This window comes from Haemaphysalis longicornis, unplaced genomic scaffold, assembly GCF_048455015.1.
Source record: "Haemaphysalis longicornis isolate Haplotype H1 unplaced genomic scaffold, Haemaphysalis longicornis Haplotype H1 scaffold_1, whole genome shotgun sequence".
NCBI classification, from domain to species: Eukaryota; Metazoa; Arthropoda; class Arachnida; order Ixodida; family Ixodidae; genus Haemaphysalis; species Haemaphysalis longicornis.
The window spans coordinates 480,124,842-480,148,811 of NW_027526203.1; the positions used below are offsets into that span (position 1 = coordinate 480,124,842).

At 47.1% G+C, this 23,970-nt stretch overlaps 1 protein-coding gene across 2 annotated transcripts in view; it reads right to left on the reverse strand.

Annotated features, from left to right (window-relative positions):
- Positions 1-23,970, reverse strand: part of LOC144156331 (uncharacterized) — a 239,488-nt gene that overhangs the window by 163,043 nt on the left and 52,475 nt on the right. For both annotated transcript variants that reach the window (XM_077688314.1, XM_077688315.1), the window contains exons 2-4: positions 16,836-16,967; positions 12,938-13,144; positions 7,709-7,827 (exon numbers count right to left, since the gene is read on the reverse strand). In XM_077688314.1, the coding sequence (XP_077544440.1) occupies positions 7,709-7,827; positions 12,938-13,144; positions 16,836-16,967 (458 nt within the window). The remainder of the gene's footprint in view (positions 1-7,708; positions 7,828-12,937; positions 13,145-16,835; positions 16,968-23,970) is intronic.

Here is a 23,970-nt window from a genome sequence, read left to right on the forward strand (position 1 = left end):
GGGGACAAAAGTTAGGGATATTTACGGAATTTGTTGTTGCAGCGAGCAGACTTGTCGTGGCCTCGCACGTCGCCTCCTATGGAATTCCCTGTCAGAAGCCGAGTGCCGGCGTCTAGCAGCAGACGACGCAAGAAACGGCTGGAACTGACGCTTCCTTTCAGTTTTGACGGGTGTCTTGCTTGACGATATTTTTTAGATGCAAAGCATCTCTTAGTCGACCCTCTGTCTCCGGGGTCTGGCGTCCGCACCTCTCCTCCCCTCCACAACAGCTGTGATAACGCCGCTCTCTCTCGCCGCCTCCTCTCCACACCACCTGTGCGCTAGCGCGCGCTGCTCCTCCTCTCTCCTCTCCCCACCAGCTGTCAAATCACGCGAATGCGCGCAGCTCCACCTCTACACTTCCTCTGCTCTGCAAATAAACCCGTCCGCGCTCCGCTCAGTTGCTTCTTCGGTACTGCGTCGTCCGATGACTGCAAATGGACGCCAACGATTCCGTCAGCGAACTGGCTGGCACGCCTTCAACTAGCGCCAGCCAGCACGCTGTCAGAACCGCGAGCAGTTCCGAAGACAAGGCTGCATAGAGGAGAGCTCGCGACGCCGAACGTAAACGGCAGCGTCGATCAGCCGATTCTTCGCTTCGAGAACGAGAAGCCTCTTTGAAACGCCAGCGGCGAGTAGCTGATCCAGATGGCGTTCGGCAACGTGACAATGCTTCGAAACGCCAGCGTCGAACAGCGGATTCCTCGCTTCGAGAACGAGAAGCCGCAAAACATTCCCCACTACTCGATAAATAAAGAAGACATTTAATAAGCTACTAGACGTGTCTTTACTCTAACAACCAAATAATACGCTACTACTCAACGGCTTTGCATCACCTCAGGGTTCCCACGTGGGACTATGGTTTAATTTTTTTATGAATGCGGAGCGTGCCTGCCTGACCGTGTCCATGGTATCGCCCCGAGTTTTTCCTGTGCTGGTTCCTTTATTGTTAAAAACTTCAACATTTCTTTCTCCTCTGTGTGGCCCTAATATTTTACTGCTGCGCCGCACCAACCAATCATCAGACTTGGAGGACGTCTTCTTCATTCTTTCTCCGACACAGAATTACCGCTGCGTTTAAGTTGCTTGCTACTTCAAGAACGATGAGAAAATCAAAGCAAAATCCCGTGCAGAACTGCGAGATTTCCCAGAAGCGCGCGCGTGTACAGGCCGGGGAGAACAGTAATCGCAATAGCACTTTTACTTGTGCAGTGTGCCACTTTTAAACTAAAAAAAAACGCAGGATGAGATATTGCCCCTTAAAGTTAGTTTCCAGATCTGGTCATTCCAAAATGCACATTTATTGGCGATAGATGGTAGCGTAGTTTATTTAGTGGCTTAAGTCTAAACAAATTTGTGTCATTGCAAGATGCTTAATTGCTATGACACTAGCACTTTGTAGTAACCGATGTAGAGCAAGCATTAGACTGCTTCCAACTTAGAGGCTTCGAGGGCAGATGTAAAGGCCGGTATTAAATTATGCAAAATTTTTAGAACCTGCTGTTGCAAGTTAACCTGCAGTGTAGCATCTCAATCTTTAATCATATGCTCTAGCGAAGACGTTTAAAATGTTCCTCGAACAAATGAATTATAACTTTTCAGCTTGAGAGGTACAACTTGAAATGGTTGTGAATGTTGGCTACCAGGCAGTTCGTTATTTAAACGGCAGCATAAATACCAGATAAGAGACCAGGCGACGATGACGTGCGAACGGCTGCGGCCGCGATGGTTCGTTGGGTAGGTTTTAGTTTTCCTGCTCGACCACACCGATGTCTCACTTGCTTCCGGCAACCGTTGACGTCACGCGAAACGTCATAAAATGGCGCGAGGAATGAAATAAGTTTTTCAATTGCTGATTTCTCGGCACTCAAAGCATCTTTCGCCACCGAATAAACGCTGAGAGGATTCGGGGCAGTTGAACTTTCGTCTGAACCCAACTTGCCATTTGCCTTCAGTGTCCCTTTCAGCATTGTGAAAATAGTCCAGCAAGCTTTCCCGTACGATATCTCTTCCGTCCTTAAAGGAGCCATGAAGAGAAAACACAAGTTTGGTTCATTCGAAAGATTGCCTCGTTAAAACCATAACGACACCACTTATAACGCAAACTTCGCTCAAATAAGCTACATAATTAGGAAAAAAGGAAATGACCATGCGACCCACCAGCTCATTTTCCGCAACAGAACCTGTGATGTCACTTGGGAATGCTCTGCGATTGGCGGAGGCCGGCAAAAGCAAACGCATGTTAGGCAGGGCTTACAGTTTGCATAGCGAGCTAAATGCCCGTGAAACATACTGCACATTCTTTTTATGACAAAGAACGGTGGAGTAAACGGTTGAAGGTCCGAACAAACACGCAAGCGTGTGCGCCAATGCATACGAAACTAGCGCCGGCCGAGCTCGACATCTCGCCGTCGCGTAGACGCATGGAGGAAAGAATACTTTTCTTTCCTCCATGCGCAGACGAATTTTCGGGTTCGAGGCTCTTCGGGGCCAACGAACCGTTCCAGCACGCACAGCCGCGACCTTGCTTCGTATCGTAATCCCTTCACAGGAGGTTGGCCGTCATATCGCCAACCAGCAAAGGTAAAAATAGAAACGAGGGGAGTAAGGAACAGCAAGAAGCGACGAGATATAGTGCCAGTCGTCGCGTAAGTTTCGAATGGTGTTGGCTTGCTGCTGTCGTTACGAGCTCATTTCCAGTTTACAACCACTGAAAACTTCAGTTTGTTCGAGTACTTTACAATAAAATTTCGTTGCTGCGTTTTGAAATGCCCATGTAGTACGGGCAAATCGTCGAGGGAGTGCGACATTCCCGCCGGTGAGGAGATCTCCTTTCATGTGCTGCCCAACGACGAACCTAGGCGAAGCAAGTGGCTACGTTTTGTGAACTTTGCAAACGGAGGAGAAAGAGAGCTAAAGGAAGTACGAGTGTGCTCGCTTCATTTCCGAGGAAGTGATTACGGCAGGGACCCTTACGTTAGCTCACTCCTGGGACATGCTGGCGCTCGTCGCCGACTTCGTCAAATCGCTCTGACCTTGGGGAAAAAAATGCCGTAAACACCGCGCATTGACGCTCGTATCTTTCTGGTCGAAGCAGAGAGCTCGCGCGAACGGCTTTCCATACACGACACCGGCCAACTGGCATAAGTGATACTGCTACTGAAAGTGAACTATTATTAACCGTAATCAAAATACGGCACATACGTACCAGTCTATATTCGTCCGTCGCGACGGGGCTGACGAGGCAGCGGTGCCGACGGCTGGGCGTTCCTCTGTTGTGGCTATCGCGGAATGGTCGCTTTCCCGTCCACCGCGTATCCCACAACTCTTGCCGCTCGTGCACTTAGAAGCATTGAGCGTTTTAGAGGTGTCAGGTTTTTAAAATGCAAGCCCGAGCTCCTCGGCGAGAGTTTTGTTCTCCGGATCAGGCGATTCCATGACTAGGGCTGCGGGTGCACTAGGTTTTACTAGTATTTTTAAAATGGCCGCCGTCTCGATCGACTCCCGCGTGTGGGTGCTATATGGAGTCGACATACTAAGTATCTGTTTCATGGACCGGCTCTATGACGCCATCGTACACGTCACGGAATGTTCAATTTTAGCGGGAGATTTAAAATTTTGGCTTAAATTGCCTTATTTCTCAGTGAATAAAGCATCATTTGCTTCCGGGGAAGCGCTTGGGGTACTATGAAACACCTAATCTTTCGAATAAAACAAACTTTTGTTTTCTCTTCATGGCTCCTTTAAAGGAGCCATGAAGAGAAAACAAAAGGTTGGTTCATTCGAAAGATTGCCTCGTTAGAACCATACTGACACCACTTTTAACACAAACTTCGCTCAAATAAGCTACATAATTAGGAAAAAATGGAATGACCATGCGACCCACCAGCTCATTTCCCGTAACAGAACCTATGATGTCACACTAGAATGCTTTGCGATTGGCGGAGGCCGGCAAAAGCAAACGCAAGTTAGGCACGGCTTACCAGTTTGCATAGTGAGCTGTATGCCCGTTAAACATACTGCACATTCCTTTTATGACACCAAGAACGGTGGAGTAAACGGTTGAAGTTCCAAACAAACACGCAAACGTATACGCCAATGCGTACGAAACTACCGCCGGCAGAGCTCGACATCTCGCCGTCCCGCAGACGAATTTTCGGGTTCGAGCCTCTTCGGGGCCAACTAACCGTTCCATCACGTACAGCCGCGACCTTGCTTGGTATCTTAATGCCTTGATAGGAGGTTGGCCATCATATCGCCAACAAGCAAAGGTAAAAATAGAAAGGGGGGAAGTAAGGAACAGCAAGTAGCGACGAGATAGTGCCAGTCGTTGCAGAAGTTTCGGAATGGTGTCGGCTTGCTGCTGTCGTTACGAGCTCGTTTCCAGTTTACAACCACTGAAAACTTCAGTTTGTTCGAGTACTTTACAATGAAATTTCGTTGCTGCGTTTTGAAATGCCCATGTAGTACGGGCAAATCATCGAGGGTGTGCGACATCCCCGCCGGTGAGGAAGTCTCCTTTCATGTGCTGCCCAACGATGAAGCTCGGCGAAGCAAGTGGTATACGTTTTGTGCACTTTACAAACGGAGGAGAAAGGGAGCTAAAGGAAGTACGAGTGTGCTCGCTTCATTTCCGACGAAGTGATTACGGTAGGGACCCTTACGTTAGCTCACTCCTGGGACATGCTGTCGCTCGTCGCCGATTTCGTCAAATCGCCATCAAAGCGCTCTGAGCTTGGAAAAAAATACCGTACACACCGCGCATTGACGCTCGTATCTTTCTGGTCGGAGCAGAGAGCTCGCGCGAACGGCTTTCCATACACGACACCGGCCAACTGGCATAAGCGATACTGCTACTGAAATTGAACTATTATTAACCGTGATAAAAATACGGCACATACGTACCAGTCTGTATTCGTCCGTCGCGACGGGGCTGACGAGGCAGCGGTGCCGACGGCTGGGCGTTCCTCTGTTGTGGCTATCGCGGAATGGTCGCTTTCCGGTCCATCCGCGTATCCCACAACTCCTGCCGCTCGTGCACTTAGAAGCATTGAGCGTTCAAGTGGTGTGAGGTTGTTAAATGCAAGCCCGAGCTCCTCGGCGAGAGTTTTGTTCTCCGGATCAGACGATTCCATGACTAGGGCTGCGGGTGGACTAGGTTTTACTAGTATTTTTAAAATGGCCGCTGTCTCGGTTTCGGCACGAGTTCCGATTCCTGTCTGACTCCCGCGTGTGGGTGCTATATGGAGTCGACATACTAAGTATCTGTTTCATGGACCCGCTCATATGACGCCATTGTTCACGTCACGAAATGTGCAATTTAGCGGAAGATTTAAAATGTTGGCTTAAATTCCCTTATTTCTCAGTGGATAAAGCATCATTTGCTTCCGGGAAAGCGCTGGGGGTACTATGAAACACCTAATCTTGCGAATAAAACTAACTTTTGTTTTCGCTTCTTGGCTCCTTTTAAGAGGCCCACGGTAATGCCGTCGTCGTCACCTGCAGCTTTTCCTCTCTTGATGCCCCTGAGAGCTTTTTCTACTTCTTCTTTAGTTATTAGTAGGATATCGCAAGCTGAGGTTCTACGCTCAGTAGATTTCAATGGGCTTACGTCACTGGGGTACAGCGTGGTGTAGAGTCGTTCCGCTGCATGTTATAATTTCGTCCATGTTGTGCGTCACGTTACCCTGCTCGCCCTTAAGTGCGTAGATTCTGCCTTTGGCGATACCTAGTTTTCTCTTAGTTGGTTTAAAGTTCCCTTTCATTTCCAGTGTTTCCTCGGTCACTGCCAAGTTTTCGTACGTATATCGCTCGTTTTGCCTCTGTTAATAATTTCAGCAGCTCTGCTAATTTCAGTTTGATCCACCGTACTCGACACTTTCATTTTCCTGCTTTTCGGAATTAGTTTCTTCGCTTTCCTAGTTGTTTTTCCCGTTTGTTTTATGCATACTGTTTCTCCCACAGATGCTGCTGATTCTGTGATTGCCGTTTTTAGATTATCATTTAGCCTATCAACCTTATTCTTGTTCTCGTTTAGTAGCGCGAATTTTGTTTCAGAGGGCTATTTCATATTCTGGCGCCTACTCACTGACTGACTTCATGCTGGGTTTCTTACTTTTCACGAGTTTCCTTCTTTCTCTTTTGAGATTAAACCTTACTTTGCATCCAACCATCCTATCATCGCTGCTATGAATCTTGCCTAGCCCCTACACGCCCTGCACAATAGCAGGGTTGTCACTTACAATGAAGTCAATTTCACTTTTTGTTGAACCGTTGGCACTTTTCCATGTCAATTTCCTATTATTTCGCTTGCGGAAGAATGTGTTCCTTATTCTCAGGTAATTCGTCTCTGCAAATCCCACCAGTGTATCATCTCCTGGGCTGTTGCGACTGCCCATTCCAAAGTTCCCCACTGACCTTTCTCCTATTTCCTCTTCACCTAGTTTTGCGTTAAAGTCTCCCATCACAATCGTGAACTGCAGTGCGCCTTCTTCATAGCTGATTCGACGCCCTCGTAAAACTGGCCATAGCTTTATTACCGTATCTAGCTGTTGGTGCATAGGCTTGTACTATCTCTAGCCTTTATCGCTTGTTTAACTTGGCAACAATGACTGCACTCTTTCGCATATGCTGAAGAATCCCTCTGCGTTCTCTGCTATTTCTCTGCCGATTATGAATGCGACCCCGTGCTCATACTTCTCTGGAGGCCTTCGGTAAATCTGTAGACATAATTTTACGCAGCGAAGAGTGAGGAGTGTATGTATGTATCCACTCCCAGGATACATGTATTTACCTGCTCCGTTAACTTCTCCGTACCGTCAAATACCGAGCAAGCGCCCACCTAAAATTTGTAGATAATGTCAAATATGCGGGGTGGGCGCTTGCTAGGGTCCCATATGGAATTAAATAAACGATCCCACGGCGGATTAGGCTTGTTCTGGAAATCCACGCCTGGACATAGCAGCGTTCTTGAATTCACGCATGCACATATCAAGTGCCCGCCACGAACATTTCGTGATTACCTGAAATTTTATGTGGGCGCTTGCTCGGTACTATTCTAGAACGCCGATTGCCAGGAGTGGCTCACGGAACTAAAGAACCATAGGCTTCGCTCTCTGATCCCGTGGCGTTTCTTTCAGCCACGAAGAAGCTTGAAAGTGTTTTTAAAATCATCATTCTGAGGACGACGGTGAGTTTGTGGTTATTCCTTTTCTGTCGCGTGCAAATACGGTATACTGGACGCCCACCTATACCAAAGTTACATGAAGCCAACGACACCATGTCAATATTGACCTCAAACGCTTTCTTAGTGTATACATGGCGTAGTTCAGAGGGTGGTGCATCCGACCCGGAATCACTTAGTGGAAGTAGGTCAGGAAGTGTTCTGAAAGGTAGTTTTCGAAAGCCTTCGAAAGCCTTCTTCAGCTTTGTAAACCAGCTTCAAGGGCGAACCTGATGTCGCAAAGAACGGCCATTCCGTTCTCGGCATAAAATTACCCTAAGCAGGGAAAGTTCCGCAAACGAATTTTCAACCGCTGGTCGAGCGCTAGAAGATGTCGCCTACTCACAGGAACGTGCGTACAAATAAATTGTGCGGTAAAATATTCACGCTGCTTTAGTGCAGGCAGCGATAGTGTAAGCGTCAATTTCGTTGCGTCGAGAGACTCACCGGTCGCAGTGGTCCCGGAGGAAGTCATTCTTGCGCAAGACGCAGTCCTCTGCCTCAAGGCCCACCAGCGCACGGCTGGACTCCAGTGGCAAGCTTTCTGGGACGCCCTCCAGCGCGAGCTGTCGTCAGCAAGAGGGCACAAGAATGTCGCCCTGGAATGGGAGTAACTACAAAGTGTTCATGCACGAGAGAATGAGAGAGTTCAAAATTCTTCTCAATCGCCTCGTAGGCTTTGACTTTACTTGGAGCATTAACCCAAAACAGCCTTCCTTGTCACCTTCAACATTGGCAATACCTTATGCTTTCAGGCATTTAGCGATCTTCTTCAACGGAGGATTTTCTCATGGTTGCCACTTACTAGTACGTGGCAGGCAGTCCAATCTATCACCAATGGCTTGTTGCCCGCCTTGCTACACCTCTGACCCCGGCTACGAGTTCCGTCGACCTTGAGGCCGGTTGATAAATGTACTCTAACTACGTGTTGATTTGTGTCTAACTCACTCCCCGCTTCTTAAGAGCCCGTCCCTTTGCCCACAATCCAGAAACGAACTATCCGAGCAAGAAGTTTTGTTCTGTCATTCTGTAGTAAACTTAGCTGCAATTAACCGATATGTCAGCTACCTTCTATACACATGTGCATTGTTCGAACGGAATATATTTTTAGGGGTACAATATGAAACATAATATAACAAGTAGGGTGTCGAACCGAAACCGAACCGAACCGAAACCCAAAACCGAACCGGTATTTCTGCCGGAACTGAACCCGAACCCGAACCGGAACTGAACCGGAGAAACGATAACGGTTTTCCGTTCAGGACAAAACGGTTTGACCATCCCGGTATTGATAACGCGGGGGCAGTGTTATTAGGGGCTTCTTTTTTCATGCGCCATCTAATTCGCAATCTCTCGAGCACTTTTCCCCTTCAGGTGAACCAAAACGCTACAAACGCTCTCTGCGTGGTCAAAACTTGGTGAAACTGATTATTTGGTTGTTTTAACGCGCCGACACTACACAGGCAACGAGGCGCACCGTAGTGGGGCTCCGGATTCATTTTTACCATCTGGTGATCCTTAACGTGATGCTAAATCTCATACACAGGCATTTTCGCCTTTCGCCTCCATCAGAAAAGCGGCCGCCGCGACCGGGAATCGACCCCGCGTCCCCGTGCTCAGCAGCAGAACGCCTTAGCCACAACATGGTGAAACGACTGCGCACCAGTATTGCAATGGTATGTTGCTGGTGGTCGAGAAAGCAGGGACAAGGGTGGGCAGAAGAAATGTCAAATTCTTGGCAGCATGCAGGAGGTTTGAAACACCGACTCTGCCCTTCCCACGGTCGCCGGTACGCCGGTCACCACGCCACCCAAAGGGGGCCTCTAATGGCTCATTAAAACGCTTGTCGCTCTCTCCCCCTCGCTGGGACTGCGACAGCGCAGTGAGGCACTGTGTGGCAGCCAAGGTCCAAGCCCTACATCTGCCTATATATGTCTTAGTTTTAGCACCAAAAGAGTGTTGGAAATTTGGTTTTTAAGTACACGCATAATCGTAGGAATTACAACGGCAGCCCCACAAACGGGATACAGGATACATCGGCTCTATACAAGCGAGGCAAACCTCACGAAACACGAAAGAAGGAAATCTAGGGTCCTTTAACGTACAACACGGGGATAAGACTATTCATTGATTATGGGGTTTAACGCACCAACGCTGGAAAGGCGATGAGGCGTGCCGCAGAGGAGGGCTCCGGATTAATTTTGATCACCTGAGGATCTTCAAAAGCGCGTGCCGAAATGCAAACGCGGTCGCCGGGAATTGAACCCGCGTCCCTGGGCTCAACGTCTTCGCCACAGAGCCACCCCGGCAGGTGGGATAAGAGAAGAGGCGTGTCAATGAGAAATTCCGAGTGTCCATTCGAACTTCCAGAGATTGTAATCTTTCGAATTGAGAGGTGTGCCACCGCTGGGCACTGGACATTTGGTTTCGATGATTGCCACTAGCGTCTTTGGTAGTCATTTGTACAGGAAAATCTGTTCTTGTACACGAAAATCTGCTACTCGTTAAACACCATTATGACCTCAAGGTAGTTGTTTTCAAAGTGGTGAGAAACACCGAAATAGTGTCAGATTTTGTGCTACACAGTGACGTAACAAGGAATTAACTTAAACAGAATGGGCAATGTGTTAACTCGTTGTTAGTATCCAAGAAAGAGGAACCAAAATTAAAAGCCGTTCCACTCAACGTGAAATCTGCCAGAAGTGCAGAGGAGTGGTTTGCCATAATGGGCTGTAGCGCTGTCATCCGCTCACTGCTCCCACCCAACGCCATTCAAATTTCCCGCCTTCGCAGTGCTCGCGCGCCCCCTGCCTGAAACTGCGCCAGCGGTGTTCTTTTTGTGCTCACTTTTCCTCCCGCACGTGCCCGCAATGCAGTGCCACTTTTTTTTCGATTACTATCGAAAAACCAGCCCAACGAGCGTTCCGAGCTAAACGAACGCGGTGCTGCCGGTTAATTACATATATTTTGCCTCAAATGTGCCAGCACTTTTTATTGCGATAAAATTACGGGGAGTTGTATGACAAGCGCCAGTGGCTCACGAGTTTCAAACGGTTATGACTATATATACCGCTTGGTTTTCGAAGCCTCTGCGGGACGCCCTACGATGGTACGGCGGAGATCAACTTGGGTTCGTTATCTCGCTACGCCGCCTGATTCCGGCCATCGCTTGACATCGATCGCTACAGCGAGCCACGACGACAAGGCGAGCCCCTAAAGTCCTCTGCACTTAATAAATCCCATAGTCATGCCTTTCGGCGATGGCTTTATGTTGTCTCTAGGACCACGTTAGGGCTTTTTTCCCTACATCCCCGATCCTTAGCAGAGAAGCATGTAGGCGACTGCAAACGTTGGCAAAACTCTGCTTTTTTCTATAAAGAGCCTTCTCTCTCTCTCGGGCCTAAATGTTAAAAATTTTGTACAGTATTCTACCATGCCCATTTAAAAAAACAGTATTTCGAGTGAAGAAAATATATATACTTGAGTTTTATGGTCAATTTAAAGTACACAAAACTGGTTTTCGCACTTCGCTAATAATTTAGCTCTCAACCGGTTCGCCAACCGGTTCCAGCTTCCAAACCGCTCTCGCGAACCATTTCGGCGCATGATTTAGTCGAACCGGAACTGAACCGGAGCGAAATGATTTTTTTTCTGTTTGATACACCGATAAAAATACGAAGGGCCTGTAGACTTACATGTAGAGAAGCACGTTAGGTTACGGACCGATGCACGATTTTCCTGAAAGAACTAGCGCAGATGGCAGACGCAGTAATATTAACGCCAACGCAGTAGTTAGCACAGTAGGCTGAAAATCACGGGTCGTGGCCAAGAAACGGCGCACAAAATAGTCGACGGATCATAAAAACAGGTGAAAGAATGCGAGGGGTAACGCCATATTTTGCAGGGAAGCTCTCATAACCAAAAAAGTTAAAGCAGTTCTACTCAACGTGACAGCTGTCGGTACTGCTGAGGAGTGATTCGCCAGTGTTTCCCTCGTGTTATCCTTGTGAGTACCTTGTGTATATATTGTTTTTCCCAACGCTACCTGTACAACACTGCCTGATACAGGCGGCGTTGCTCCTACTCTCCCTCAATGAGAGGCTGTGGCACCCTTTCTTGACAAGCTTTAGTATCAACTTGGCGTTGATACTGAAAGTAGTCAACAAAGGGCACCGCATCCCCCTGAAAAGGCCCATAAAGAGACACTAAATTGAAATGAAATTAAATAACTTCATTTCAATAAAAGAAACACAATTATATGGAAGATATTTAGGGTAAAAAGTTGCGGGCAGCGAGGTTGACTGGCCGTAAAATCCATGTTGGCAGGCAGCAGCGGAGCAAGAACAGTGATTAACAAAGTTCTCCTTATTTGCATTAGTCATTATTTTCATTTTGATTCATCATTTTGGGGTAATTAATGTCTCAATTCAAGTTTTCCGTGTTTTAAGTTATCGTGTACTTTTGCGGACCACCAACGGCAGCGTGCGTGGCAACGGCGCAGCACAAACATCACCCCCAACACCTTGCACACGAGTAACGTGTACCCCCGTGGCGCAGTGGGATGGACATCAGCTTCGCAGCGCGAGGGACCCAGGTCCGACCTCGACCAAAGGAAGCGGCGGTCTTCTCTCTGTTTGGGTGCGTGAAGCCGTGACCCCCGACGAGCTGCGACGACAAGCCAAGCCCCAAAAAGTGCTCTGCACTTAAAATGAAGTAATTGAGTTGAAGAGCAAGTAGGGTAAATTTAGGCATGGCAATCGAACTGCGGACTTTCGCAACGCGAGCTGATCACGCGCCCGCCGCAGCGCGGCGGATCCATGGCCCTTCGCTGGCCAAAGGTGGGCAAAGTGGCTGCGTTGTGGCCTTAGACTTTGAAACGTGTGTTAAAGACGGCCACTAAGCTTATTCAGCACACTAATTATAGAAGTATATAGGAATTAGTGGAGTAACAAGCGCGTTCCCAGCAAATTTAATTTTTGCTCAGTACAGTAACACTGAAACCTGCGACGACAGAGAGTCCGTACAGATAACACGAAAAACTTGAATTGAATAAACTCCATGAAAAAACGATAGGCCGTCATGGGGACAGTGGCTCAAGGGGGCGTCTACACGCAGAGGAATAAAAATGCGCAGCGATTAAAGTGTAACGGACATGCCGTTAAGCAACTCCACACTAATGTTTTCGCATCCAGTCTATCACAGAGAGGGCTTAGGTCACCGCGCAATTTTTAAATGACATGACATGGTGTTTCAAACGACATGTGGAATTCGGAACACACCGGTGAAAAATTACGAGGCAAGTATTGTTCGTTGGAGCAGGCTCAATCCTTGTGTGCAGTGGTGTCAAATGAACGGGGAACACGTGATTGTCGGCGTAAATGCGAACGGGTTCACTGTAACGTTGGCGTCACTCACCCACGAACGACGCTCCTTACTAGGGACACACTAATGATCTTCAACATCCGACCCGTGACTGGAAAACCAATCTTTAGCGATAATTGTGAATTAGATCTTGACTGCTGGTTGCCATGAGGGGCTCCAGATTGCAGCTGGCTTAACCAGAAGCGATTTCACACGAACACGGCGTTTGAAAGCTTCAGGGAATGCACGGTATGTTCATAGGTGGAAGCACACATCCATGCAAGCTCTCACGAGATAGCAATATTGGGCACGTACCTCAACGTGAAGCTGCAGGCGCTCGAAGTCATCCAGCTTGGAACGCAGGGCGAGGCCTGCGTCCCGCAGCTGCGCGCACAGCGCAGCCAGGCCAGCAGTGGGTCTGCGTCCCAGTTCAACCTCGAGCCGGCAACGCTCCTGCCGCTCGCGCACCAAGGCGCCCTCCAGCTCAGACAGCTGCTCCAGAAGAGCCACTTGGCGGATCGCCTGAACCAAGCGTATAAGAGGCCCTGCATTGGCAGTGCTTTTCGATGACGGCTGCTCTTCCTGATCAGACATCAAGACTTGCGAGCTATGTAGTCCCGACATCACTGGCTGTGCGCACACGAAGCATTCTAGCGGGATTTGTACGTTTAGTAAGCATCTCTGCCGAACGAGGCCGTAAAGTAACTTATCTGGCGACATAACAAGCATGATGTTCATTTTCCCATGCTCGATTCAAACAATTTGTTACACTATATTTGCTGTCGCCGACACATTACAGCGGTTGGCACCGAGGCGAGGAGAGTTTACAAACAACTTAAGCATTCCATTCTTCACACCCACCGGTAGGATAACAAAGTCAAATCCCTGGAAATTTTCGGCAGCTCGCATGTTGATATACTGGTCCCAGCCGGCCGAGTGTCTCAGGCATGCTTGGACTTCCCACTACTCCAATCTATTCAGGGGAGGGAAGAAGCACTGCAGCGGTATGTTTTGCTACCCTAAACTTGTTGACGGGGGCACAGGAACTAAAAGGGAAACAAATATATTTAATGAAGTAGAGGAAATGAGGTAAAAAATTAGAAAAAAAACTAGGGGAAATGGTAAGTACAACGACGTCCCAGCGCACGAAAAAGAGAAGATGCGCGAGCCTAAGCAGGAAAGCCAACTAAATTCGCGAACGAAGAACGCTGCACACTAGTAACGCCATTACAACCGTTCAGGTGGGCCTGTGTCCTTCAAAAAGCGAAGTGAGCCTTGTGTAGCCTTTTGGTACATTAACGGGTAACCCGTGCTACTCAAAATAGTATGTGCTGTAAATGGGCGGTCGTCGAGTTTACGCAGCGTAATTAACAGCTACTGCCTCGGTGTTATGAATTCGTGACAGTGGCACGAAGGTTGTTCAGTTGTCTCCTCGGTGGCGCACACATCACAAGCAGAGCTGTCTGCCTTGCCGACAGTGAAAGAGAAAGCACTGGTGAAGGCAACACCTAGTAGCAGGCGACAAAGTAGGGCGACGTTCGAGCGGGGAATGCTAGTAGGTAGGTGGCACTCCAGATCACGGTCGAGTGAGTAGAGACGATCGTTCAGGATTCTGGCGTATTCCATTTAGCGAGAGCGACTTCTTGGACAGTGGAGGGCAACGACGTTTCCAGATCAGGGCGTGATATCTTTACGGGCGCAACGACCCGCCCTATCCGCACTTCCATCAGCACTATAGTGTTGCGATGGCTTGGGAGCCACTGAAAAATATGCCTGACTACAAGGCCATATACAGTGAAAGATCGTTAATTCGAACTTAATAGTTTCAATTTATCGATAATTCGAACTGTACAATTTGGTCCGGCCAAGTCTTCATGGAAGTGTAGGTATAAAGAAGCCTGCTAATTAGAACTCGAATAGGTTCCGACGCGGATAATTCGGGCTCCGCGCCACCGCGCCCTCTGCGCCTGGCACGGCCAGAGAAACGCACCCTGTGGCTACACAGGAGGGTACGTGAAACACGGAAGGCAAAATAGGGCAAAGCCAATTTGAATCTCACATGGCGGACGTTTTGGAAGACGCTTTCTTTGCGGACTACCTCGACGAGGACGCGCGTACAGTGCTGTGTGGGGGGCGCTGACCTGTGGGGGCATCGTATGGATGCCATTGACGACAAGGAGCCGCCCGCTAAGAAGACATGGCCGGGTGAAACGAAGGCGAAGATGAGGCTTTCCGCTACGTTCATTTGTCAAAGTGCTGACTGTCGTCTTTCGGGACCAAAGAGAGGATCCTAATAAGCCAAATACATTTGTCGGGGGAGTGTGCTAGTGGCGTGACTGTTCGGACTGATTCGTGAGTGCATTTCAAGTTTTAATCCGTAGCACTCTTCGCCGAGTACCCCCACAGCCACGACCATGTAACGCCCTGCATTTCCACCAAAATGAATATTTTGCGGAAGTTCCACCAGTAATCGTTATGACAGCGCAAATGGAGATAATTGGTCGAATACAATTTTGATCAACCAAAAACTATTACAAATAGAAAAAAATAGCGAAACGGTGCGAAATCTGTAACGCCCTGCGCTTCAACAAAAATGCAGATTTTGCGGAAGCCCCACATGTAATCGTTATAATAGCGTAAATGGGGATAACTGGTCAAACAGAATTTCGAAATAACAAAAAAAAGAAAAATAGAAAAAAAAAATAGCTAAAAGTGACGAACCGTGTAACGCCCTGCATTTCCACGAAAATGCAGATTTGGCGGAAGCTCTACCTGTAATCGTTATAATAGCGTAAATGGAGATTAATTGTTCGAACAAAATTTTTAAAAACCAAAAACAATTGGACAAAATGGAAAAAAAGGCGAAAAGTGGCGAACGGTGTAACGCCCTCCATTTCCAAAGAAATACTGATTTGGTGGAAATTCCAGTTATATTCGTCATAATAGCAAAAATGGTGATAATTGGTCGAACACAATTTTGAAAGAGCAAAAAATAAGAAAAATGGAAAAGAGTAGCGAAAAGTCGCGAAGCGTGTAAAGCCCTGTATTTCCAAAAAAAAAATGCGGCTTCGGGGAAAGTTCCCCCTGTAATCGTTATAATAGCGTAAATGGAGATAGCTGGTCGAACATAATTTTGAAAAGCAAAAACATAAGAAAAGAACAGCAAAAAATAGCGTACCGTGTAAACCCTGCATTTCCACAATAATGCATGTTTTGCGGAAGTTCTAGTTGTAATAGTTATAATAGCGTAAATGAAGATAATTTGTCGAACACAATTTTTAAAACCAAAAAACAAAAGAAATATAGAAAAAAAAGCGAGAAGTGGCGAACCGTTTACGGTCCTACATTTCCACAAAAAAGCCCAAGACGTCCGTGTCGGCGACGTCTGCCCCAAGACGACAACAAAGTGAACAGAAGACGAAGTGAACGAAATGAAACAGAGATATTAACAATCATTGCATTCCGACTCTCCCTCCCCTACAGAGCGAATGTAAATACTTGTGCTTTTTTGTGTTACTCCTCCATTTACCATTTCATTAGTGAACTAAATAGGCGCCGCTTGCAAGCTCCCCCCTCCCTTCCCTCCACCGCTATGGGTACAAGCCACTTTGTTAAGGCAGAGAAGAAGGAGATGTGACCAGCTTTCCTCAGAAGCATTCTGGAAATTCATGGCAATACAATGAAGCGCTCGCTTACTTCATGAGTGTTTTCAGGCGTGCGCAAGAAATTGATCTTACGGAAGAATTCGAGAGCGCTGCTTATGCTGCCAAGAGGGCTTACCTGATCTTAATGAATGGTTCTAGTGTTTTTGAAGCCCTGTCGCTCATGTTTAGTGGGTTTTCCGCCATATATCCAGTACAATTTTTGCAGGTTTAATTTCAATAAAATTTTCTCAAGAATGCCGCATCAAAGCGAGTGTTTCAATTAAACAAGAGCCAAATCCCGAGTCATCATCCCAATTATTGGTCAAATCAGCCGCATAATTTTTAATTACTTGAGGCCGAAAATTTCCCCTAGCTGACATATAAAACATATCATTTAACAGTTTTGACAGCGTTGCAGTTTCTTCCCGTAAAAAATTTCGAATTTTTTTTTCAAGTTCTGTATACGTGGAGTTGACTCGTTTTCAGCAAGAAAAAAAAAAAAAAAAACAACGTTCGCTAATCAAAGGCCAGGAACAGCCTCGGCGCACACTGAACGACTGCAGTCCCACCTGGGTCTGGCAGCGGGCGAGCTTGTCGTTGGCGTCCCTGGTGATGCGCTGCACGTCCTCTTGGTGCAGCTCCCTCATGGCCAGCATCACGGCTTCCTGCTCTTCGACCCGTGCGCTGAGCGTGTACGCCACCTGGGAAGCAGTGCCGGTGCACTCGCTGCTTCGCTTTCAGCAACCCACTGGAGCATTCTTCTCCAGCGCCATTTTTACACATCCACGCCATTTGCTTGCTTTCATCTCCATCTTGCACAAAGTGCATGACGCGGAGGGCGAACACTAAAGGCTATCAGAAATCGACAGCTTGACAGAGCTGGATGCCCCCAAGCACTGGAGAGCATTACGCAACACAAAAAACAACTTCTACCCTGAACAGCAAAAGCACAAAAGAAAACACAACGAAATGACTATCTAAAATTCTACACAATAAATACACAGAAACCGTAATGAGTACTATACATACGTCAGTACAAAATAAAATACATTCTAAGACGAGGCTATACAGCGGGAAAGTAAGGCAGAGATGAATAAGAGGATAGTGCACTTTTCTTGGGGAACGAAAACAAGGCAGTCGCTAGGCCAAAGTAAAGTCGTCTTTTTTTTTTACTTTCTATATAATAAGAGTTTCATAAAGTGTTACACACATTTAACACTTTATGAAATATTGTTGTAGTCTAAAGAAATCCGTTTCGGGGAGTTTAATATTCCGGCAGCTTAATTTATTTAAGAATCCTGGAAGTTTGTTTTGTAGGGTTTGTAGTCCATATGTTTAGGTACGTTTGGACATTAAAGTGTGCAACACACCCTGTTCTGCGTGTTTTAGGCTGTAGCGGCAAGCCACAGTGCCAGCAGCAGCAGCGTGACGCAGGCCCACGGGCGCGCTCGCCCGCCGGAGGGCTCGCGCGCCCCTGGCATCAGTAGTTAGAGACCCCACGGCGTTCGGAATAAACCGGCTTGCTACACACAAAACACAAGTAAGCCTGAATGGGAGTTTCTTGGCTGGAATACGTCTTTTAAACTCCTCACGACAGGCGGCCTGCTCCCACGTGTGGTAGTATGATGGTGGAAAAACTGCCAGTTTACACCGGGGGCCACAAGCCGCCGTAAATAAGCGCATTTACCACGGTTGTACCTCTTCACAAAACGCAGTATCTGGCTGTGATTACTGCGTTTGTCCTAATGGGAGTATTAAAAACTCCCACGCCACCTCCATTTCCTTCTCCTCCTCCTCCTCCTTCACCCCTTCCTCCTCTACGCGTCCTTACAAAATGGCTGCCAGTTGGTTTTTTGAAGGGCGGCACGCGCAGGCGTCACACCGACCGAAATTTTTCCTTAACTTTCGGTGAGGGGAGAGAGGGGCAGTGCGGGCGGTAAAACGTGAAGCTCGTTCCCAGAACACTACACGCAAGGAAAAGAGGGAAAGGAAGCATTTTGAGAAGTTGGTCGCCACAAGACTTTCCAGCACAAGAACTGTGCCTGAAGGACCTACGACGTGTCCACACGCGCTACTGTGTACAGTTTTTGCTTCTTCGTTTTCTTTATTTTTTTGAGGTGGCAAATAACGCTATGTTAGTACGGTGTCAAATGTGAAAATAAGTTATCCGCACGGTTTCCTGCAGTGATGCGTTAAATGGTGTAAAACGTATATGTTTGCGCGCAGGTATGCCATTTTGTCTTTTTTTACATACGGATTAGTATGAATGTATTTGTAATCTGTTTAGCGTTTTCTCTTCTTTTGCTGTATTGTGTTTTTCTTATGTATACAGGTAATCATGCCGTCCTTGTTACTGTATATATCTATTCCCACACATGCCTAAGGCCTGGCACTCAGGCTGGAAGTATGAAATAAATAGTAAATAAATAAAAATAAAGCACTATCTTCAAGTTTCTGAGACTGAAATTATGGCGCAAGGGGGGTTGCCAAGAGCTGAACGAGCGCCGCTTTTTTAACGCTATTATATCGAAGCGGCGTCCGTTTTATCAAAAATCGTTTTCTCGAATGCCGGTTTATAGATTCACCAATGTTCGTTGGTTTTTTTCGTTTAAATTGTTATTTTATTCAATTTATGTACCATTCATCCCAATGCTATTTAAACGCTTTTTACCAGAGGGAATATATTAATTAGAGGTGTGTTCAAGTTTAATTAATTGTTTTTCATCCTTTTGAAAAATTCCCTGTATATTGCCGTAGTTTCGCAGTTTTTTTCCCGCAGCTTTTTGTTCAATATTTGTTGCCTTTAAGCTTTGCGAATTTTCTCATTCTTGTGTGCGCTCTAGAGAATGTGTTTGATATTTTGTTAATTGTAAATATTAAAATTGTGGCCGCGCTCCACTGCTTCCAAGGCGCTTCCATCAGAACAGCACCAGTTAAAAACTGATATGCGTTAAAAACGGTTATAAAAAGTATAAACGACGCCGTAAGAAGCATGCATATACGTGAAAAAGTCAATGGCGCTTAACCGAAATGGAAGCAATTATACATTTACAGCACACTGTTACAGTTAAAGTGTCGTGAATTATACGAACGCAATGGTAGTGCTGCACCTGAAATTAACCCCAATGTTGAGCATTGATGTTTGGGATTCCAAGTTACTACTATTTAGACGCCTATGAACGGCCCATTTTAGACGGGTCTAGGACATTTCGATGTACTGGAACATTTCAATGCGGGATGTTACGGTGCAAGCATTCCGGTGCACCGACATTTTCGTACGCCAACTTTTCTGCGAACGGATTTGTGTGCTTATTTGTGTGAAACTTTCGGCAACTTATTATTTGCGAAGGTATTAGGTTATGGATGACTGTCTACGCACTGATTGCATCGTTTGTGTTTATGCTTTGAAAGTTTTCGGTCAGAATTTGAGATTTTTTAGAGCTTTATTTAATAACTCCTTTAGGCAATACCAATTATTATGTATCTTATTTTTTTCTAGGGGCGCGGGCGAGGGTTCAGAAAGTCACAAAAAGAGCAGCTTCTTGCCGCCTTGTGTGGCGCCTTGCATCTGCGCAAAAAGAGATATTTAACGATGTTACGGCACATATAATGTTACACTGACGTCGAAAGGGACAAATTATGCAGCTCTTAAAGCTTTATGCTGTCGTTCATGAAACTTTGTGTAAATGAGCTGAAGAAACGGTTTTCATTAAGACTTGTAACAAATAAAACTTGCTCAAACGTAGGCACTTCCAAAAAAAGACGTCTATTGCTAAGCTTGCGCACCAAGCTTCTGAACTGTGCCTTTTCTGTGCACCCTTCGGTGCCACACACAATAATTGCAGCTCTCTTTCCTAGGTGTAAATTCCGAGGACACCTAAGCACTTTTTTATGATACAGTGATTGAGAAAGCATTAGTGTCCAGTTGCCGAACGTGCACTCTCAATCGTCCTTTTTTCTTTTCTGTCTGTCTATCTGTCCGTCTGTCACTCGATTCAGCCGCTGGGCCAAACATGAAACAATGCTGGAACAAGGAGTATATATAGGCAAAACCGTCCCAAGCTACTGAACCTGGCGGAGTGCATATATTTCTACGTGTCAATATTGTTCAGAAGAAAAACTTGGCCGCGTATCTGCTCGCTTCGCTGCAAATGTCGTCGAAAGGCGATAGTCTTCTGCAGCCCCTGCCGTCTCATACATTCTCCTTCGTTCTCAAACAACGACGACTCCGACAGGCACGACCTGAATCATCCAGGACACCGCAGGACCTATCACCACATGGAAGTCGCTCACGAGACCGCTCATCTACGCCTGCTGGACCGAAACGCTACCGTTCCAGAAGCAAGTCCAGGGGGGCCTTATGCACCACGTCACCTGGGGATCAACTGGATCGGCCGGCACAAGTAAGCTGGGCTCAGATGGTTTCCCCCACAGCTCAACCCCAATCTTTCCCACCCCTTCCTACCAAAGCTACACAAAATCCAACACCCTGCATAGAGTGCAAAAAGCTAACCCGTGTCCTGGAGGAACAAACTGCCTTAATTACGTCTCTTCAGGCCCGTCTCGAGGTCCTTGAAAGCTCTCAAAGTAATCTCAATGACAAACGCAAGAAACCCAATCCTCCTCCCGCCACCTCAACCTCCCCTAACTCCGCTGCTCCTCCCAAAGAATCAGAATCAATGGCCCTTCCCCAAATTCATGATATGCTCTCCCAGCTCACAAACCAGCTAAGTGGAATAACTCAAGAAATTCAACTCATCCGCCTAGAAAATCAGAGCCTTCAACAAGAACTCCAATCTCTACGGGCTGATCAATGTTCCCTCCGAAATGAAATCAGCATTCACAACCCGACCACATCTCCCCCAGACCACACCTATGACCTCAGCACTCCTCGCACCGAACGCCCCAGTAAAAACGTGACTCGCGCTCACGGACGAGCTCTCCCTTACGCCCGTAACTCCGATGCAGCCCTCTCCTCCCCCCTCCCGGATGCCAGGGACACGGCGTCAAGCTAGCTTAACCACCATACTTCAGTGGAATTGTAGAGGCATCAAACAAAAAAGAGCAGCTCTCCATCAATTCATCTGCACCCTCGACCAAAAACCAGTTGTTATAGCCGTTCAAGAGGCCAACACGTGCATAACATTACCTGGGTACATATCGTATGGATCAATCGACACCTACCCAACTTTAACCTTTGTCAATAAGGCCGCATCAGCCGTTCATCACATCACACCACAGCACGGATGTAACCACACCCTCCTGGAGCTTCTGTCCCCGTCCACCAGAGCCAAGTCCAGCGTATTTATACTCAACATATATTGTCGTCCTACCCAAAAGTCACCCGACATTAAAGCCACGATCAATGATGCCATCAAAATCGCCAGAAATAGACCTCTTTTTATTTTAGGAGATTTCAATGCCGCTCATCCTAACTGGGGTTACCACTACAAAAACCTGCGGGGCTCCATTCTGGCCAATGTTATCGACGACCTTAATCTACTGCTGCTCAACCAACCCAATTCACCAACCCGCACTGGTACAAGCGTCACGAGGGATACTACCCCGGATCTTTCATTTCTTTTGGGCTCCCTAGACGTCTCCTGGTTTCTCCCGCAGGAAAACCTTGGATCTGATCACGAGCTTATACTAATAACAATTAAAAACCACATGTACAATGCTCAGCTGGGGGTGGCACGCCTTACCAACTGGGACGCCTTCAGAAAAGCAAATTCTTCCAAACCTATTGACCCCAGTCAGCCCCTATCAGCATGGATTGATGATTTACTTCAAACTGTACACTCAACAACCAAAACCGTGGCTATCACCTACCACACCCCTGATGTCGACCCGAAACTCTTGAGGCTTTGGGAGGCACGACGGAGCCTCACCAAGCGCTGGAAGCGACAGCGGCACAACCGCTAACTGTGTCTCCGAATCGCTCTTCTAAATCAACAAGCAACAGAGTACGCCAACCACCTTTCCAAAGAAAATTGGTTACAGCTGTGTGACAGCCTCCAAGGTACTCTGACAACCAAAAGAACTTGGCACCTGCTCCGGCATCTCATCGACCCCCAAACCAATAGGAGCGCTGCTCATCGAGCATTGACCCAAACTCTTCATTCTTTCAATGGCTCTTCTGAAGCACTCATGCGTTCCTTGGAAAATAAATACCTCCACACAGCCAGAAATTTCACTCCCCCTCCCTACACAGGCCAGCCAAATCCGGACCTTGATCGAGATTTTCAATTTTACGAACTCCGAACATCTCTTTCCGAATGCAACAAAAACAGCACCCCGGGCCCGGATCATGTTACCTATCGTCTTTTAGCCAACTTGGATGACGCCTCAATGGAACAACTTCTGCAGCATATTAACGCCCATTGGAAATCTGGAAAACTTCCCCCACAATGGAAAACAGCAGAGATCCGCTTTATCCCGAAGCCTAACAAGTCCCCCCATCTGGACAACCTTCGTCCTATTTCTTTAACATCTTGTGTGGGTAAATTAGTGGAGCGCATGTTACTCCGACGTCTACAACCCTACCTAGAAGCCAAGGATCTCATCCCAAATACAATGTATGGTTTTCGAAAACATCTGTGCACTCAAGACATCCTTCTTCGCATAAAGGAAAAAATTCTTATACCAGCCTCCCGAAATTCACCTCGTGCAATTCTTGCATTGGACTTAAAGGGAGCCTTCGATAACGTCTCTCATTCTGCCATCCTCTCCCGTCTCAACGAAACAGGTTGCGGCTTGCGTACCTACTCCTACATTGCCGATTTTCTCACCCACCGACAGGCGATCCTCAAAGCAGGCGATGTGAAATCTGATCCCATCACTCTAGGAGATCGAGGCACTCCTCAAGGTTCTGTTCTTTCACCTTTGCTTTTTAATATCGCTCTCCTAGACCTCCCTCGTCAGCTTAAAGCCATCCCCCGTGTTCATCACGCACTGTATGCGGATGATATTACCATTTGGACTGACACGGGTTCTTTAGGTGAAATTCAAGATACCCTTCAAAAAGCCACTGACACTGTAAACCAATATGCCTCATCAATTGGCCTTCGGTGTTCCCCTCAAAAATCTGACCTCATCATTGTACGGAAAAGTCCACCTGCACCCAACAAAGAATCAGTTCAAATTACCCTCGATGGTCAGCTTATACGTCCCAGACCTTCACTCAAGATACTTGGTGTTACAATCCAGGCCAATACACGGAACGATCAGACATTATTCAAGCTCAACACAGTATTCACTCAAATTACCCACATGCTTCGTCGCATCTCCAATCGTCATCGCGGCATGAAGGAGGAAGACCTTCTCCGCCTTATCCGCGCCTTCCTCATATCACGGGTCATCTACATCGCCCCCTACCTCACTCTCAGCAAAAGTGACACGGAAGCCATTGATCGCCTCATCCGCAAAGCTATAAAGAAAGCTCTTAACCTTCCTATGTCCACCGCGACAACTAAACTGCTCCAATTAGGCATTCACAACTCGGTCACGGAACTCATCGAAGGTCATCTTTCCAGTCAACGTCTCCGTCTAACTCAAACACCAACAGGACTGGCACTTTTACCGGAGCTCAAAATGTCAATTCCTCAAACCACAGACAGAAAACCTCTTCCCCATAATTGGCGTCAATCCATTCGTGTCCGCCCTCTTCCCAAAAATATGCATCCCACTTTGCACTCCGGTCGT